This window comes from Cariama cristata, unplaced genomic scaffold (genome assembly GCF_000690535.1).
Source record: "Cariama cristata isolate BGI_N322 unplaced genomic scaffold, ASM69053v1 scaffold5484, whole genome shotgun sequence".
NCBI classification, from domain to species: domain Eukaryota; kingdom Metazoa; phylum Chordata; class Aves; order Cariamiformes; family Cariamidae; genus Cariama; species Cariama cristata.
The window spans coordinates 28878-48380 of record NW_009613398.1 but is presented as its reverse complement, the minus strand read 5'-3'; the positions used below and the strand labels follow the sequence as shown (position 1 = coordinate 48380).

The 19503-nt window shown below is 38.3% G+C and overlaps 1 protein-coding gene across 1 annotated transcript in view; it reads right to left on the bottom strand.

Annotated features, from left to right (window-relative positions):
• Positions 1–19503, bottom strand: part of LOC104160774 (nuclear receptor subfamily 5 group A member 2-like) — a 48504-nt gene that overhangs the window by 17111 nt on the left and 11890 nt on the right. The window contains exon 4 of the mRNA XM_009698990.1: positions 11054–11201. Coding sequence (XP_009697292.1) covers positions 11054–11201 — 148 coding nt within the window. The remainder of the gene's footprint in view (positions 1–11053; positions 11202–19503) is intronic.

The window sequence follows — 19503 nt, the reverse complement described above, 5'->3', positions numbered from 1 at the left end:
AAGGCTATCTCTGGAATTCCTGCAAGAATTTTATCATTCACAATTCCTATACCCACAGCTGAGATGTATGATTAAAGATTTATTTATTAAAAATACTGGTTTAATTCTTAACTGTACCTTGTAATCCCAAATTTTGTATTTTATTCCTTTTATGTTTTGTGGGTTTTTTTCACACATAATTGATTGGAGACTTCATTAATATAGATACCTGTAAGATAGACACTGTCCTACTTTCTTTCATACTGCCTGCACAATATGTGGAACCTGCATGGGAGGCTGGACTAAAACCTGTCAGCTTGCTGAAAAAGCGTTCTCAGGAGCAAATGGTTGTTTATCAAAGTCATCTCTCCATACATCATTTAGCATCTATAAGAAATTTAAGGACTGATTTTTAATTGTTTGGCTTTGCTACCAGTTTTAACAGATAAAGTGAAAGGAACATGTCTCTGCTTTTGTTTCTCTATAAAGAAATCAGAAAAAGCAAAGAAATAAATTAATAGGGCAAAAGAAAATCCACTTTGTCCTGCATGAGCTAAAATGTAATTCTAAAAATAGTCTCTCAAAAGATGAATTTTCAAATTTTTTGCAAAGTTTTAGACCCTAATATGAAAATACAGCAAGGAACTACTTTCATGTTGAGCAATTTATAAAGGAAAGGATCAAATTTTCTTAAAATCTATTCAAGATATTTTAAATCAGATTCCTTTTAACAATGGACTTTGTTATGGTATCTGTAAATATTTTAAACAACATTGTTTCAGTTTGGTTGCACCTTACGTAGTACCTTTAATACTCTGGATTTCACCACTATTTACAAAGATAGATAACTATTGTTTTCATTTACCAGATAGGGTAGTTGAGATATCATTTAAGAGACTTCAAAGCTCCATAGTCAGTAATGGAGTCAGAAGCAGAATTAGAGACAAGAGGGTTGATTTCTCTGTTGGGCAATGCTGGCTATATGAAAGGAGAACATCCCTTATGAGATGATTATGAAATGAAGTTTTGTCTATATTCATTTGCTTTACTTTCCCAGAGGATTAAAGAAAAGTGGAGTAGCTCTTCCAGTGGCAGAGTGGAGTAGCCTGGCTGCTTTGCTTGAGACCCAGAGAAGAGTTAAATGTTCCACGAGCAGACTGGCTATTTAACTGTTCTCCTGGCCCTCACCATCTCTAATAGGAGATTTATCCCCAGTTTCCAAGGCAATGTGGGATATGCAGCAGCAAGGGACTATATAAGATTGCTGACAACTGCTCACATTAGAAGTTACCAAATACGAACTTGGCAAATGGAGAAAAGTTTGTAAAAATTGTGAAATTAGGAGACTCATGATAAATTTAAACTTCTTGCCTATGAAATTTACTTGCACTGATTTGGGGACAAGAAAGGACCCGTATAATCATCATTGTTGCCTCCTTCAGCCTTCTGCTCAATACAAGCCGTAGATTTCCATCCAGCAGTTGGACATCAAGGCTATAACTTTTGACTGAGCTGTATCATAATGATGTAAAGAAGTGGTCATCTTGATTTCAGATTTCAAGAAACAGAGCCTCTGTTATACCCAGAGATGAGGTCTTCCAAAAGACAGTGAACTTCACCTTTAATTTTGTCTGTTTCTAATATCATTAATCCCAAACTAATATTACATAGCTAATCCTGCAAATGTGTTCTCATTGACTTCCATAGGATGTGCACAGGAGCCATTGTTTACTAGATTAAACTTTTAACACATACTATGTTGCCGCCTCATATTACATCTCAATAACCACAGCATTTCTTCCTTCGGCCTTGGCAAATGGTGCTGCCAAGATACCCTTCCAAGCTCATTGCTTCCCTATCTTTTTGCATCTTCCCTTTTCCCTGCTACATCAGACATAAATTGAGTTCACTTTTAAAGTCTTGTAGCTGTTCCTTCCTTACCTATTATCGGTCATTCAGCATCATGGGGTCATCTCCTGCCTCTGACTTGCCTGCAATGCCATCTCCATTTCTTACTCACCACCTTTCCAGACCAAGTACTTTTCTGCTTTCTCTGCTCTGCCTCTCATGCTTAATATGCCAAATCTATGTGTCCTGTTCTTCATATTCCCTCTCAAAAATTTTTGCTGTGACATTTGAGGCAAGCCTGGGCTTGTAGGTGTGGTGGAATTGTGCCTTTCATCCTTGCATTTTCTACCAATCAACATCTGTTCATTATCACATACGTAGACTGTATACTTTAAAGGAGTATTTAAAAATATTACCTGCCATTAAGGATTCCTAATCATAAAATCCTAATAAAGTTTGTCACAGTGAAAGGATTGTCCTAGCTGGATGTCTTATTCTACCTCTATGTCTGGTTGCATTCCCAGCTTATCTGGAGATGAGATGTTAGTTTCAAAAAGTCTATTTGAAATACTGTTGGTACAGCAAAAAATAATCAAGAATCCAAGGGGGCAAATATTTTGTCAGAAATTAGTATGTGGAAAAACATACTTAAATAAATCTTGTTTTTATCTATTAGTCAGCTGTCAGTTAATAATAAATTATATTGAGTGCCTTCCTTGTTATAAATACATATTGATTAGTTTTTAAACTCTGAACTTCAGAATGAGTTATATCTGGTCATTGCTAAACTACTCTCTTCACTAAGAAAAAAAATCCCCAACACCTATTGTACTGCATTTAATTAAGACAAGCATCAGCTTTATGTACCGTTAGTTGCTTCTGCCAAGTCTATAGTATAAATATTGAGCAGTCATATCTCCAGAATACTAATCAATCCTTCCTGAATTCCAAACGATTACATATAGTTTAGGAAATGTTTCTTTGCCAATATTATTCTCCAATGTTTACTGTAGTCAGACATTAGGGTTGAGGTATGAGCCTGTATTTGACAAGTGTGCAGTAAGTATTTTTCTAAACTCAAACGTAATGTGGGGAAGCCTGAAAGCCCTGGCTGAATGCTAATTGTACAGAACCCCTCAACTACTCACTTACTGGTGTTTACCAGGTGCAATCTTACAAATACACTTGGGTAACCAAATGGATGAATATAAGAAAACTGCCAATGGATTTAATAAAACCACCTCATAATAAACAGCCTAGTTATACATGTGTGTTATAAATAACATATATATAAACAAACAGATGTAAAACTACCAAAAGTAAAAACGGCGAGAGTGACCAATTTGAAGAAGACTGCATTAAACCCTAAGTACTGCTGATCGCTGTGAGTAAGAAGTGAACACACTTGTGATGACAAGTCCATCCCTGGATAAGTGCTCCACTACCAGCTTGCATTGGCTTGGCAAGAAAGACTGTCATGAGATACTTTTCACTTCCAATTCACAGCCCCTACCTCAGATCCCGGACTGATGGTGCTTTGTGAAGACAAAGTACTGTTATCTGTGAACTTCTTGGTATCCTGCCAAAGAACCACCACACTCATTTTACAGGAAGGAGAATAGCATCCCTGAAAACTACAAACGGCTCATGCCTACCCAATGAGAGCATAATGGCCGTGCTGGCACTCTGGATCATCTAGACTACTGTCCCATCTTTGACAGTGACCAGGAGCAGATGCCCTAGGGAACAGTGTAAGAAGAAGAAAAGCATGGAGTGATACCTCTCAGGAGCAGTCACTCAGGCTCCAGCAGCCAGGAGGTTAGCAACAGCCAGAAGTAGTGGGTTTTGGATTTCATAGCTTTCAGTGGATTTTCCTTCCTTTAAGCTCTCCAGGTGACTTTGGTAACCACAGAAACTTTCATCATCCTCTACATCTTGGAGCAAGGAGTGCCAGAGCTGGATAATATGCTGTGTTGAAGAATGAATTCTTGCATTTTGAGCCAGTCACCTGCTAGTTTAATTAGTTTTGTTCTGATACTAAAATATTAGAATGATGGGAGGAAGAAGCAGCTTTTTGGCTAATTCTCGTTCTTAGTAAGTTCCCATGTTTTGTGGACTGTGCTTTGAAAAGCTAGTGGAGTCTTATTAAACAGTGTAAAAGGCAGATCTATATTTGTTGAAAGTATAATGTGGTTATTAGGAAGGCTGCAATAAAGATCTACATGCCAAAATTTGCTAGGTTATGCCTTTATGTCTATATTACGCTTAGGTGTCTATAATCCTGCATGAATTGGTTCTTATCTAATTTTCCGGTCTTGTTTCTTGTTTTCCTTTTGGTCTGATAAAACCTTCTACCTCACTAATTCCTTCATTTCATTCTCCTATTCTTTTTGTTTGTGTGCCCTTAAGCATCATAAGTAATACAAAAATTTAATCAATATTCCTTGTTATATTACTTCCAGTTGATGCTTATACACTTATTTTCCTATCTGCATACATGATACCCCAAATTAAGCTCTCAGCAAAAACTGTGGAAGTGAAAATATGTACAGCCCCATGTTTCATCATTGTTCGCTGCTGTGTTTTTTCTTATCTTTTCTGTGTATTTAGATTGCGAGCTTACTGAGGCAGAGATTCTGGATAGTCTGTAAATCTAATAGACCAATGATGTTACATAAAGTGTATTAAAAAGTGCCATAGCTAATTTACTTTTTTCTTTCCCCAGCTCCAGAATATTGCACAATTGCATTGATGTGAGTTACTGGAACCAGGTGAAACACAGCACAGGCAGGCTTTGTGCTGCTCCTCCTTGAGAGCATGTTTGCAGGAAGCTCCTTCTAGTTCTGTGAGTAGTGAGGGCAGAGTCAAAAATGCTTCATTTCAGCCTGTTTCATCTGCATGAAGATCTTAACAGGTACATTTCTTTTCCAAAAGTGCAAGTGGTAGAGCCCAGTACCTCCAATACCTCCTCTCATCTCAGCTCTGACAATTAAGGGAGACTAAAAGCAAGGAAAGATTAATTTGCTAATATTCCTCTTATTTAACAGAAATGAGAATGGAGTGTTGCAGATCTGGATGGATTTTTTTACCCTTAAGGCTGTTGTTTTTTTGAAAACTGAGTTCTTTTTTTCTTTGGTTTTTTTTTTGTTTGGTTTTTTTTTGTTGTTTAAGCAAGAGCCTATTGTTTACCATCCACAGCGATTAAATGTTTACCATTTCTACAAGACCCTCTTGTCTCATGTTAAGTGAGATGTGAGATCAATAGTGGCTCTGCAATTATTTGTCCATTGATAAAGCCTTCATTTCTTAAATTAAGTACATTTATCTGTGTCCTGACAGTGATAAGGGAGCAGTACCCGTCAGCTGCTGCCTAGTCTAGCATTTAGCTCCACAGGCAGACAAGTGCCTGGACATGGGTCAAATGATGTCTAACTTTCTTCCTATTGGCATTTCACTTTACAAACTGCTCTGATGGGAGGTTTGACAAATCATCCTTGCTGAGTTCAGATAATAAAAACTAGCAGGACAAATGGGAAGTTTTAGTAAAGAGAAAACAATGGCTGATTTCAGGTTAAGTGACCAGTCTGTAAAGCTACTGGATGGTAAAATGAAGAGATCTGTTGTGTCAAAGATGATTGAAAGTATCCCGTGTAAGGCACTCATTTGATTCTACAAGTACCATTTAAATTTAGTCATTTAGCAAATTTAATTGCTGAAAAATTGATCTGAACTTTATTCTGTGATAGGAAGCAGACGAAAGAAACTGTGAGACAAATTTTGGCTCCAGTAAAAACTGTGAAATTATCTTTGACTTTAATGAGGCCAAGATTTCACCCCAGTGGAGCATGCCAATCTATTTCAGCCCCAGAATCAAGAGAATTCAACAGCACATGTGGGATGAGGCTCTTTTTAAAAAATTTCTGATTCTGATTTATGACAAAGAAAGGAGTTTCCAAACTAATGTCAAATTTGGTAATGAAAATTCAAAGAGGCTGATAAACTGACACATTTGCTTTTTCTAGCTGTAGTGTATCTTGATTCAAACCATCAATTATTAAAGACAAAGAAACCATTTGTATTTCTTTTTAGGCCTACTTTTTGATAATGTGGACTGTGGGCTATGCTGGTTATATGCTATAGAAAAATCGGGGATGTTATTACTCTGGGATTAGAGTAAAGAAATTGCATTATCCTCAATTTGGCTAGCTTTGGGAAAGCCAGATATGTTTATTCTCATTTAGTGGTAAATCCGATAAACAGTTAGACAACTATGTGATCAGTATCTTTCTCAGATGTGCTCTTTCTATGTTTTGGATGTGGGTTCATAAAGTAGTGTGAAAAGTAGGTTTAACACTGAAGTCTGTCAAAGATTTCTTTAATCTTTCCCAGTTTTGCAACACATGCCTGGCCACTAACCTTCCATCAACTATGGGACTGCAGTTGCTGAATTGTCATACTTCCGTCTTGGTCCATTTTGCTTGAAAGAAACCTGTCAAATGCAACTAAGTAGTCAAGAAAATCCATATCTTTTGAGCTACTGATTTTCTTTTTTTTTTTAATCCACCTCTCTTCAGATTGTGGAAAAAAAATTGGCTGATATACCTGAGTTAAATTGTGGTTTAGTATGTTGATTACCTTCACTGCTTTAGTTGGAATTAAGGAGAGAATACCTCTATATGTGAAAACACAGGAATGACGCCCCAGAAAACAGGCATGTTTGGGGGTTTGCAAATATGTAAACCTCAGCCCAAGAAAGGTTGGCAAGAATAATTGCTATCAGAACTAGTGTCCTGGTTTACTTCAAAGCAAGCTAATAGCTCAAGATAATTGAAATGGAGATTGATAACAGAAATTGCTTATTTCGAGGCCACCTAAACAGAAGGCTTCTTTCAAATAAATCATGCTGGTAGATGGATTACTCCTTTGCAACAAAATGCTTTGGCTTCAGCAGTCCAGCTCATCTTCAAATAAAACATTTAATCATCATCTAGTGTATCATTTGCAGCAAAGACTGATGTTGGTACAGATTCCAGACATGTCCATCAGAGGTCAAGTAGGGGAAGAAGTCACTAGAAGATGGCTTAGCAGTTATACCAGGCTATGCAACCAAAACTGTGAAGGGTAATTTTGATCACAAGACCTGTTTCTGTTTGCTTTACTGTGGTCTCAGATATCAATTAGACTGGTAGATTTGTGTAATGCTGTTCTGGTGTGCAGTAAGAGAGGAAAGCAACATATGGTTGTTTCTGTGTAGTGGGGAGGTACACAGCGAGGGAATTGCCACAGACTGACTCATGGAAAGACTGTGATTCTGTAAGGGAACCCTGGTGGACTAGTGTAGAAATCTGTAGATCATGTAAGTGGATCAGAATAAGGTGATGGAATTTAAGTTTAGTCCAAACTTCCTATGTCTTGACAGAGTAATTGACTGACCACTGATGGTGAATTGAAGCTGTGAAGGAAGGGGTCTCTGCTGGTGCTTTAAAGTCCTTATGAGCTAAGGCTCTTGTTAATCTAAAATACAGCTGAGTGCGAACCATGCACAAGATGGTAATCTCCAGAGTGGTCATGATGATTGTGAGGACTGATTTGTTCTCTGACTTTTTAACCTGTGGGAGCACAAGAGCTGAAGGACTGATTCAGCTGAACTGGTTATCTGCTGAGAACAATAGTCCAGGTGTGATGGACTTGCTCCTCTCCAGAGATTGGCAGTGACTGGACTGAAGGATGGTAGGAGGAACCACTGAGGGTAGACAGACAGTCAGTCGCTGAAGTATGAAGATCCATGGACATGAAAGAAGACTTTTATGTACAGAGAGGTAAGAACTACCTAGCTGTAAAGACATTTGCTTTTTATAACTGATGGAGGCAATTTAAAGGTTGCATAACTCTACATATACTAATACTATATAGCACTAAACTAAAGCGATGTGACACTTCAGGAACTACTGACCAAGCTATTCTGGCTTATTGAATAATTGCTGAGACAACTGTACCATTATATACTTGGCAGCGTCGGTCAGAGGGGCCCAGGCAGACTAGATGGCCCACTTGGAGAAAGGAGATGAGCTCCTATGCCTGGGTGGATCACTCACTGGGGTGGGTATATTCAGTTTGACTGCAGGAAAGTTGTGCACTGCTGACCACTAAGGCTACAATAAATACACATCTGTCTAAGCTTCAACAGCATCTCCTTTAATGCTACCATCAATCAAAAGCATTTTCCTGTATAAACCCTTTGAAACCTTTGATGAGTTAGAAAATGAACAATTACCTCTCGTGTTAGGAATCTAGCAAGCAATACTCATATGGTTTAATTGTGTTTTGAAAAATTATTGTAAGTGCTTTGGGTTTTGAGCATTATTTTACTGTTAGTTTACTAAGATAATCACTTGTGAAATGTTAGGAAAAAAGGCAGAGACAAAGCTCTTTGCCCTGAAGGAGATTGCCATCTTGTGAAGAGCAGACAATATGGTACAGCCATGAATAACAAATAGCTTTAGAAGGCAGCGTCATATTTGTGCAGTTATAAAAAAGAAATAGCTTCTTCTCAATGAATTAATTCTGTGGATTATTGACTTTGTGTTGCCTTTGAGAGACTTTATATTAGACATTTATTTCTCAGCCAAGCACTATACTACAGAACAATCACATAAGGTTTATTGGTTTGGTTAACACTGTGGCACGAACATCCTTAGAAATGTAAAAAGGCTGGTATGTCTTGAAGCACTTTTTATTCCATTAAACATTACAGGGCCAGACTGTCAACAAGAACCAGCTGAGGTTTTTGAAACATTTTTTTGATTATGTGATATATTTTTGGCATTAAGACCAGTTTTCTGTTGAGATGCCTAAGAGATGTAGATACATGTCAAATGCACCTAGATACTTAGGTACAATAATTGCTCCCAGTTATTTATGTAGAATTTGATGCTTAGCTAGTTTTGACAGCCCTGCTGAATGCCTACCAGCATTGTTAGGCACTTCAATGTCTTCAAAAACCTGACTCACTTTTGGGATACGTGGTGTCTTATTAATTTCAGCCAGATGATTCATTCATACTTTCGGGCACAAGCTTTAAGTACTTAGCTGGAAAGGTTACCTATGTTTTTCATTTCAGTTTTGTCATCATTCTTATTAAATATTTGCCTCAGTCCTGTGGGTTAAGTGGTAACATCTTTATATTTTACTCTTTGCAGAATAACATCTAGCTTTGTCTATTAGCGAATGGAATTATGCAGTATGCTAAATAATTAACAAATGTGTTTCAAAGGTGTTGAACCTTTCTTAGCTACATAACTTTTATATGCAAGTGATGTGACTACAAGGCTTCTATTAGCAGCAGAATGGCTCTTTTTATAGCAGCATAAATGAGAGAAAAACTGGATAACCTGTCTCGGTACAAGCTTGCAAGGTATTCCTGCCCAACTGCTTCAGAAGTTGAGCACGCTACCTGGCAGAATTAGAAGAGCTAAAGGTGTAGGAACAGTTCCTAAATCAATGCAAAGTACTAGAAAAGCCAATGAAAGTGATCAAACAAAAAGGCTGCCTAAATGGGAGAATTTTCCAAATGCACTTCACTTATTCAGCTAATTTAAAATATCACTGAACTGAGATGAATTCTCTAAATATTTTATCAGAGGAAAGCTACAGGCTTTTTAGACTTTTCTGTGCCACTGTCTAGTGATTGAAAAACCTACTTATTAGGAATTAGAAAGTCTGAATTCTTGTCATTCACCAGATTAATTCATAAAACATAATTTCTGCAACAGATGGCTTGCTTCTCTTTCTCTGAATCTAAGACATGGAAAGCAACGAAGCCCTGAATACAGAATGTTAACAGTTACCAAGGAAATCCATCATATCTTCCTAGGATTCAGAATGTGCGTACTTCATAACAGCCAATTCTGTTAGCATTGTTCTAATTTTAAAAATAATTCTTATTTTTTCCTACCTGTTCTGTCCCCTATACCTCTGAAGTATTGATCTTTTATGCTCCCTGAATTTAAAGAGAGCTTCATACAGAATTTTCCGAAGCAGGTTCAAATTCTATAAACACCACACGGAAGGGACATGTTTAGGACAGTAATTAATGCTTTACACTGTAACCAAAACTGTTTCTTTTAGTATAATTGCAATTGTATTATAATAATTTATTTGTGGAATTTTATTCCTTTACAGACATTTTTTTTTAAACTGAAAATGAAAGAAAAACATTACAAATGTCACCACTGCTGATATTTCTTTCATTGTTGTGCTTGGCTCAACTGTTCACTCTCTTTGTAGATGAAAAAAAAGACCTTTTGAGTAAAACAGGAGTTTTGGCTATGGCTGTGTCTGACCTTATTTATGTTTTTAAGTCTCTCCTTTCAACTGTCTGCCAGTAAATAAAGGTTCACTTGGCCAAAGTTTATTTAGACCAGCTTTATTAAATCAACAAAGTGCAAACCTGAAATGGAGGACAGGCAGAAAAATCTGTTCCTATGAAGTCAATAAGAATCCATCTCCCTAAGTCCTTTTTTTTTCCCCGGCACTGGTGATTTTTCTTGACTGATTCATTGGAGGGCACTGGTTTAATTTGTCTTGCATAGGTATCTTTCCTGTTCCATGTCCTCGCCACTAGTACAAAACAGTCTTCCCTTTAAAGTTTATTTCCTAGCCAGATCTGTCATAAAGCTATTATCATTAATTTGCACTTTAAGAGTTCCTTTCACTTCTTAAAAACTATGAGATACATTCCTGATTTATGGATTACGATATGACAGCCATCATATGCAAAGAAGATTGTTTATACTTACCACAGATGCCTTTGAAAAAGCGGGATATTTCAAGCATATCCCCACTCCATCTGCTTTACATAACTATATTCAGTATCATAGAAAAACTTGGCAATCTGTATTTTCCACTGTTCTCTAGAATTTCTAATAGAATTTTATTCTTGCTCTGAAATATTCAGAAATCACATACAGAAATACAGAAAGCTTGTAATACTCTATTAAATTCTATAGATTTTAGAAGTAATTTCCATAGAAACCCACTTTTAATCCTTATAAATAATTTTCCTGCAACTGATAATTAAAAAAGAATTCTTGGATTACTGTAAACTTCATTAAATATATTTCAAAATCATATTTTTCAGGAAAAAATTAAGAAAAGCAAAGTATTTTCAATGTTTTTAGAAAAAATATAATACCACTATTAAGTATGAAGAGTAGAGTGTACCTACCTAAACTAAACAGCACCAGGAATTTGAGACATACAAATTCTCGTAGATCAAACTGCAGGGAACGAAGCTTTGCTACTAGTTCTTGTGCATGGCTCATAAGATTGTTGAGAGTGGCTCCAGCTTGGGATGCTATTACGGAATAATCCACCTGTAAAAGAGAATTATATTTCTGTCTGGTTGTCACGCCTGCAGAACCACTTTAGGACGTTTCAAGCAATCACGTACAACCAGGATGCTCCTGGATAAAAGAATCACTCTCAATTTAATGATGTTATCAAGTCAAGATGATTTTATATGTAAACCGATTTTTAGCACAATGGTATATATTGAAAATATTATTAAACCATATATCTTAATGGTATGTCATGTCAGTGTGAATGCTGGTTTCTCTGTATTAGCTTTTTTAGAAGCTTTATATATGAGAACTGCTTATGACACTGGCAGCTGTCCTCATATCAGTTTGTTTTATTCGTTTGGTGTCTCTTGTTCTCAATGTAATTGTATGAACTTGTGAAGAAAGACTGATGAAGTGAACTTCGCGCCTACACTGGGTGTATTAGTCCAGAGGGACGTAACGGTATTTATGGGAAATGGTCCAGTGTCCATAACTTGGCCAGAAACATCTATTCAAGCCCAGAAATGTCGGTGTATTCCCACAGGAAACAGAGGTATTGTGTGAGTGGTTTCTATTCTCCTTAGCTACACAAAATCCTGGTATTTGTTGGAGTTGGTTCCAACGGACTTGTTCTGCCGAGTCCTCCCGTGCTAGGGAAGGAGGAGGAGGAGGCAGGTGCGTGACACAGGCCAGCTGCACTTGCATTGTCCCCAGCAGCAACCGCAGCGCGCGGAACTACTTTCTCTGGGGCACAGAAAGAAGCAATACTGCTCTGGGGGTCTGCTGCCCTTCTCATGCTGCCCATTTGTTCCCAGGGCAGGCTGACCTGTCTATGAGCTTTCTGAAGTGTCACTTGCCTACAGAAATCCCACAGAAAGCTGGAATTAATACACCATATTGAAAAAGGTAATATGCACAAGTAAAGTATACTTAAAGCCTGTCATAGCTGACACATCCCTGAGTGATCCTTGAATCTCGGACAACCTCCCCACTGCTTGCACACTGAAACTTTTCTGGCTGATGCTGGTCCCCATTAAGAGGACGTCTCCACGCAGGTGGCCATACCAGCCTTTGCCACTCTGAAGACATGCACGCTTTGTCATGGGCTGGTTAGCAGCAGAGAAGTGCTCGGGTACTGCAGCCTGTGGGAATGGCGTGATGCAAAGGTGACACGCAGGGGCCGGGGCCGGGGTGAGCTGGCTCCGAGACAGGGCTGGCAGCTGTGACAGTGTGGAGCAGGGTGTAACTGGTGTGTCAGGAATTGGGGTGATCTCCACCACTGGTTCAGCTGAAATGCCTTCGGCTCAGCCCTGTTTTCACCAGAGTGTTGGATATCCCCTGCAAGTGCCACCGTCCCAGGGAAATGGCCAACTGTGTTGCTTGCTCCTGTGATGAACCACTCCTGGCCAACTGGCTGAGACTTAAATGAGTTATTGATACATTTTCAAAATGCCTTTTCTTGCCTGGCTGCTCTAATATTACCAACACCTTTCTCTTTTAGGAGCGTTTGTAACAACAGGGAAATTGCTAGCCATACTTCATCTAAGCACATGTAAGTGAAGTCTGGCTCTAAACTGAGACGATGCACAAAGGTAAGTGCACACTTTTGGTTAATGATTTGTTTAAAGGTATCTGTGCTTTAATCCCGCCTTTAGGGTCTCCCATAATAAAGTGGTTAATAAAGAATGGCCAGGTATCACCAGAGGGAACAAACCAATACTGCAAAATTTTGTTTTTCCAGGCACTGATCCCTGAAAATCTGTTTTTTAAAAAATCTATTAAGGAACATGTATTTTGAATATGTTTTTGAATTTTAAATTATTGAATTGATTTTTCTCAAGTATAAACAGCAGTAAAGCAAGCAAAAAAAAAACCTGAAAGACTTTAAACCTGAGAAAATTTCAGCCAGGAAAGATAGAGATGACCGAAAGGAACTACAAATAACTTCCCCCAGTGTTGACCTTAATATAATCAATAGATTAATGACTTTTAATAAGCCATTTTATTTAGATGCAGTTTCAGTGCTCCCAACACATTGACTGAAGGCAACTGTACAAGAAAAATGAAGTTACACTTTTTGTATGGCTGTTAAGAATAACACTGCTCCAACTCAGCAAAGCATTTAAAGTTGTGCTTGTTTCAATTAAGTCAATGGATTATGCTTAAGTACCCTGTGAGGTAGGTTTTATGGCGCTCTCTTACACCTGGGAAAACTGAAGTAGTGACATTAAATCGCTTACTCAGGGCCAAAGAAATCTGTGACAAAACTAGGATCTGGTCTTTCGAAATCCCAGCCAAACCATCTTTCATAAACTACTTTTTAGTTCATCTGTTATTTCTCCCTCTTTCTACATAGACACTTATATATATATATGTATTTATATGTAAGTGTATATACTTGTATAAATAATAAGAAAAAATAAAGTAACCTCAAATACTTTTTACTTGAAGACCTGTTTAATATAGTGAAATGATTCAACTCCTTCATATTGAGAAACTGGTCACATATAAACATCTACTTTCACAACTTAATTTCCCTTTTGTAATTGTTCAGGGGGTAAAAAAAGCTCAAAATCCCTCACTGAGGTTCCAGTTTGTGGGGGAAATAAGCTATTCACTTCATAATAAGAAGTTAAGATGTCTGGATGTCAAGAATATCAGTGGCCTTATTGCAGCGATTATGCCATAATGGAAAAACCCAGTAGATGCCTGGATCTCCCACCATCCCTCTACTGGAGAGCTCTCAGGCAACCTGCTACTCTTTCAGGTGCATTTAATATTTGCGGCACCAGCAAATTTGTCTGGGAGGCAAGTCCTCATCTGCCACTCACCAAGAGCAGGCTGTATTAAATTTTTATATTTATTGACATTTCATTACCATAATTGACTGCAGTTGGTTCTCTAGTAGAAGGCACAGGGCTGCCTCCTAAGCAAGAGAATTGGTCCCTTGAGTAGGATTTGCAATTAAAAACAACGCAGAATGGATTTTTTTTTTATTGTGTAAATATGATGAGTTGAATTTTCAGCTTTAACTAGAGAATACTGGGTGTGCAGAAGGCTTTTTTCAAGAGTGAGCAAAATTATGAGTCAGTGGAAAGACGACCCCCAAAGGTGTCAATCAGTTTATACAAAATCAACTGTGCATGAAAAAGCCTCAGTTAATGTCTATTCTGAAAAAGTGGTCCCATTAAAGAGTACGCTGTCCTGCTTGCTTGGTCCTGTATGCAGAAATTGATACTAAAAGGTGTATTACTTCTTTTACCTTCCAATTCATGATTAAAAATGCTTTTAAAAGACAAAGATTAAAACAGCCTGGATCTTGAGCAAATTGCATACTGAAGTCTTAGCATCTACTTTATATAGTACCATTAATTTCATTTGGTAAAATCAAAACCACAACTGAAATAAATTATTCTTGCTTCCCAATTAATAGTATTACATTTCACAGTTGATTTTGATGTTGAAGGTGGTATGTTGACTGGCACATTTGAAAACAGAAGGTTTGGTGAAGCTTCTACATAACCTAATTTGGAAGTAAAATGACAGGTGTAGAGTTATGGCTGCACAGACAAATGGAAGTGTGAGTTCCTCATGTACCAGTACACAGTGCTATCTTGCATGATGAATACAGTAATGATGAAGAAGTAATGACAGAGGCTTAATTGGATTAGCTTGGTACCAAAGCAATGCAGACAGATCAGCATTGAATAATTTACACTGCTGCCTGGTCTCACCATTCTGGTGTTTAACTGGCATATTTAAGGTTAGTATAGACATCGCTACATATGTTATATTGCAGGCTGTGCTGTAGTATGCCATTTGCTAACTGAAGTGCCTAAATATAAAATTAGATACTCAAAACCTCTACTCTGCTGCCACCTCACTTTGTGTTTAAAGTCCTCACAGCTCCACCTTCCACCAGCCCTTTGGGTGCCAAACTGCCTCTAGGTATGGCCGGGACTACTCAGGTCATGACAGTGGTAAATAACTGTGTGTCCAGCTCATGATATGGCTCTTCTTAAATTTATGAACTATGTGGCTTTCATCTACCTAAGGCAGCAAAAAAAGCCAAAGGCAGGATTTCCTCAGCAGACCAGTGGCTGGAGCCACTGAGGTACGGGAAACCCAGGGGCAAATCTCCAGTCTAATGAGTGCATGCAATAAATAAGGCTATAGCCTGGCAATTGAGGTATCTTTCTGAAAGTGAGAAATACCAAGTTTCTTCAGGTCAATCTGGCACATCTTGTGGATATCTTCTGATCACGAGTATTGGGCAGAAAGAGGGGGACCTTTGGCTCGGTTTGGGGAGGAAGGATTTGCTCGGTGCTTAACTCTAGGAAGGAACTTCCAGCTGGGAATCGCAGGTAGAAAGATGTGCATAAGTCCCTTGGACAGGCAGCATTTGTGTCATACCTCTCTCCTCAGCCTTTCTCAAGGCTACCTCTTACAGTTACCACCGAGTTTGCTGCTGGCCTTCCTTGCACCCTGCGTTGCAGAGGTAAGGGCCGGGCAGATGAGGCTGCAGGCTCTGCAAGAGAGCGGGGCAGTACAGAGGCACTAGCAGCAAAGGAAAAGAAATAAAAAAGATGATAGTATTAGTAAGAGGATCATAACTTAAATGGGACTGCAGAAAGACATGGCAATACTGTGTATTTTTTCTAAATCCTTTTCTTGATACAGTTGAGAGTGGCTTAGAAGTCCATATCCCTTTAATGTCACTAAAAGCAAGTTAAGAGAGTGCTGAATGTTTATGAAAATACTACTTTAAAACAATATATCATAGTAAAGTACTTGGAGTTCAGCAGTATTTACATATTCAACTATCAAATAATTTCTCAACTGATAAACAGGGGTAAGACAGATGGAAGTGACTAATTCTGCAGGTTTTTTCTCACATGAAGGTCTCATTTAACACAGTAGGATATTGTGTAAAGCAGAACAAAAGACGAACCTTTTATACAATATGAAACCATAGGCTAAATAAATGCTGAGGCTGAAGGACAGAAATGCAGGGAGCACTTGTGCTTTTTTATTTTGCAAATTATTTGTCATGGTAATGAATGATTCTTGAAGCCAAATCCCTGGTGTCCCTGGGCTCAGACAGAAACTTTCTGGTGGAGTCGGTTGGTGGTCTCTGGTATCGACCCCTCTCTACGCCCACAAAATGGAGCCCAACGTTTAATGGTGGAATAAGGTTCCTTCCTTCTTCTAAAATTAAATTGTGTTTGATTTCTAGGATATGACAGTGGGGTCATACAAATTGTGGAAATGTTGTGTGGAAATGCACCCCCCCGTTTTCAGTGCTTCAGCAAGCTTGAAACACTCTCCAGAATATAGGATTAGAGTGGTCTTACTTGACGGCTGTTACCAGGTACCGACTGTCACTGAATGCCGTTCCTTTCAGCCAGAACAGGAATTGTGCAAGTAAGGACTAAAGCCCCTGCCATGGCTGTATACAGTACCTGTATAATGAACAAATGTTCTAGCAGACTAAGGTAGTTCAAGTTAGTGAAAGATTGATTTCGTAACTAATTTAGTAAATTGGATCACTGTGTGTTTGAGGCACAAAGGCAAAGGAGGCAGTGGGTGCTTAGGTGTGCAGCAAAGGGACCGTCCTGCTCCTCCCCGCTCTGCTCCTTGCAAGGCTGACCAGCACAGCTGGCTGCTGCTGCTGGGAGGCTGCTCCCCCACCGCTCCCTCCTCGGTTACAAACCGCACCAAAAGCCTGCGATGTGACCCACAATGGTCTGCCCTGCGTTTGGAAGTCCTGACCCTGCTGAGAGCCTGTGAGTTGGCTCTAGTGTACAGCTATGTGGGTGGAGAAGCCTTTCTTTCGGAAGGATGCATTCAGCACAGTATATAGCAAACAAGTTAATTTACTATCACAACCATAACTACTCTTCCACTGTTTCCTGAAATATGTATTTCAGTGGCAACTATTGTGGTTATTACACTCATTTTGAGCTTTTCATGTAACTAATACTTTGATTGAAAACATTTAAAGCAGTATTTGTGTTATGTTTCTAAGCAAATGAACATGGAAAAATGATTTGAAGAGGTACCGATGTACAAAAATTGAGGAGGACTCAGCACAGACAAAATCAGCAGATATGCTTATATCAGGTTTGGATATATTAATTAAAATTGTGATGACTTATACAGCATAAGATGCATGTCATTTTAACATGATACACAATAATAGAAGATAATGAATTAAGTTGCCAGTGGACCTTTCCCCTAGGATGATGTTATTGTGCGTGCTAATTAGCTATAATATGCAAATAGTAACACTCCAAAGTACTGCATTTACTTTGCCTAACTTAGTTTCAGAAAAACTAGTACATCAAGACTGGAAAAATTCTATGCCCTGTAGCTGATCATATATAAGTTCATTTATAGTAGACAGATTTATGTTACAAAACACATAACAATAAACGTATTGTTAAGTTTTGTGCAGGTATCTATTTTAATCAGTACAATTAAATTTTCCACTCTATTAATGGTGAATATTGGGTTCTTCAAATTATTGATATGAAGATGTTAAAGTAATCTGCAGAATATGGGTAACCTAGAGTACAATAGAATCCATTTTTTACCAAAGTGTTGCAATGCACTTTGTGTTTTTTATATGGAGATCAGATGATAGGAAATCACTGCTGAGTCTGAATATCCATGAACTTCATTGAAGACAGACCATCACTGGAAATTTTTTTGTGAATATTTAGGTAACATCACAAGGGCTATGCTAACTCAGGCTGTTTCTTCAGGAGCTTTTAGCCATGTAAGTTGATTTTGCCTTATTACCCTCTTACCTTACACACATTTCTACTCTACTATTTTAAATCCTTTCCCATCGATGGAAGACTGGATGTGCTCACTTTGAATCCCATCAGTGTCACTACTCCAATAGGCTGTTGGGACAAACTGGTTGTGCTGCTTTCTTCTTTGAGTTAGGTCTCTGAACACCTTGTCTCTCATTTGGGAAAGCTTAAAATTAAATATGGGACTTTACATGAATTTATATGGAGGAATTAGTCCACTAGTATGGGACTTGTAAGGAGGATTAGTAACATTGAAGAAATGCTGCCAGACTCCAGGCAAATAGCTTTTGTTCTCTTTATGGGAGCAATGTGTACAGAATACAAAAGAAATGTGTTTCCTGTGAACCCAACAGAGTTAGCATGTGGGAAATGGAACAGTTCTGATGTGCAAGGATTCATGCTGGGTGCCCTCTCCAGGACTTTTTACTGGAACTGGGATTTTAGACTTAAAACCATAGTGCTATGATGGTTTCATGGCAACACAGCAAAGCAAATGTAAATTGGGATCAGTTTGTTCATAGGCGTGTTCATAGCTACTTGGAAGGCTCAAAAGGTTTAACGAATATTTGGACAAACCTGCATTGGTCACTTCATGATTATAACTGAATTTTGATGTGTTTTACCTAGTTTAACTGAGAACATCTAGTTCAGCACCAAAAAGCAGCTAGCATAATATCTTCATAAGGTGTGAGGCACTTTTAACAACTAGCACAACCTTGTTTTCTTTTCCTTTAGGCAGAAACCACTACAGTGAGGAACTGTGCAAGCCTGGATACAACAGAACAAATACTACATTGAACAGCAAAATTAATATTGCTTGACCTCGTTTGTATCCACCTTGAACGAAACCCTATGTTTGTTTGCCTATGTAAGGACTTCTAGATTTGGCCCCCAAATACCAATACCTCTTTTCTGCCAGCTACAACTATGAAGCCTCACTGATTGGAATCACAAATCTAATGGAAAAAAAATATCTATAAAAAAATTACTAATTTCCAAGAACGTAAGATGCAATAGCTTTCCATTAGATATCCATTAGGATTCTATAGCTATGACTAGTGTATGTATTTTTAGTAATTACTTAAAATGGACAAAAAAGCCCATTTCCTTATCTACTTTTTTTGCCAGCTCCTTTCTCTTGTCCTTTGGAGACACTCCTTCCTCTAATACTCTTGTAACTTTTTACACAACAGCGATATTTCTGCAAGGATGATCTTTCTTTGTGATACAGTCGTCTGTAGCCCACAGTTTTGAAAGTTCAGCTGCCTCTTGAGAACCTTTTCTGTGGCAAGGTGATCTTTCCTTGAACTTGCAAGTCTGTTCGCTAGACAAACAGATTCTCCAAAGGCCTCAGCAGATACAGCCACATTGGGATAGTGGAAGGCTTCTTTGCAGGTGGGTGAATCTTACAGAGATTAGGTTGCCACAAAGAATTCCCTAGGCCACACATCACCAGTTTTCAATAAGGTACAGCTGAAAGATCTACAAATATCCCATCCACGGAGAGGTTCAAG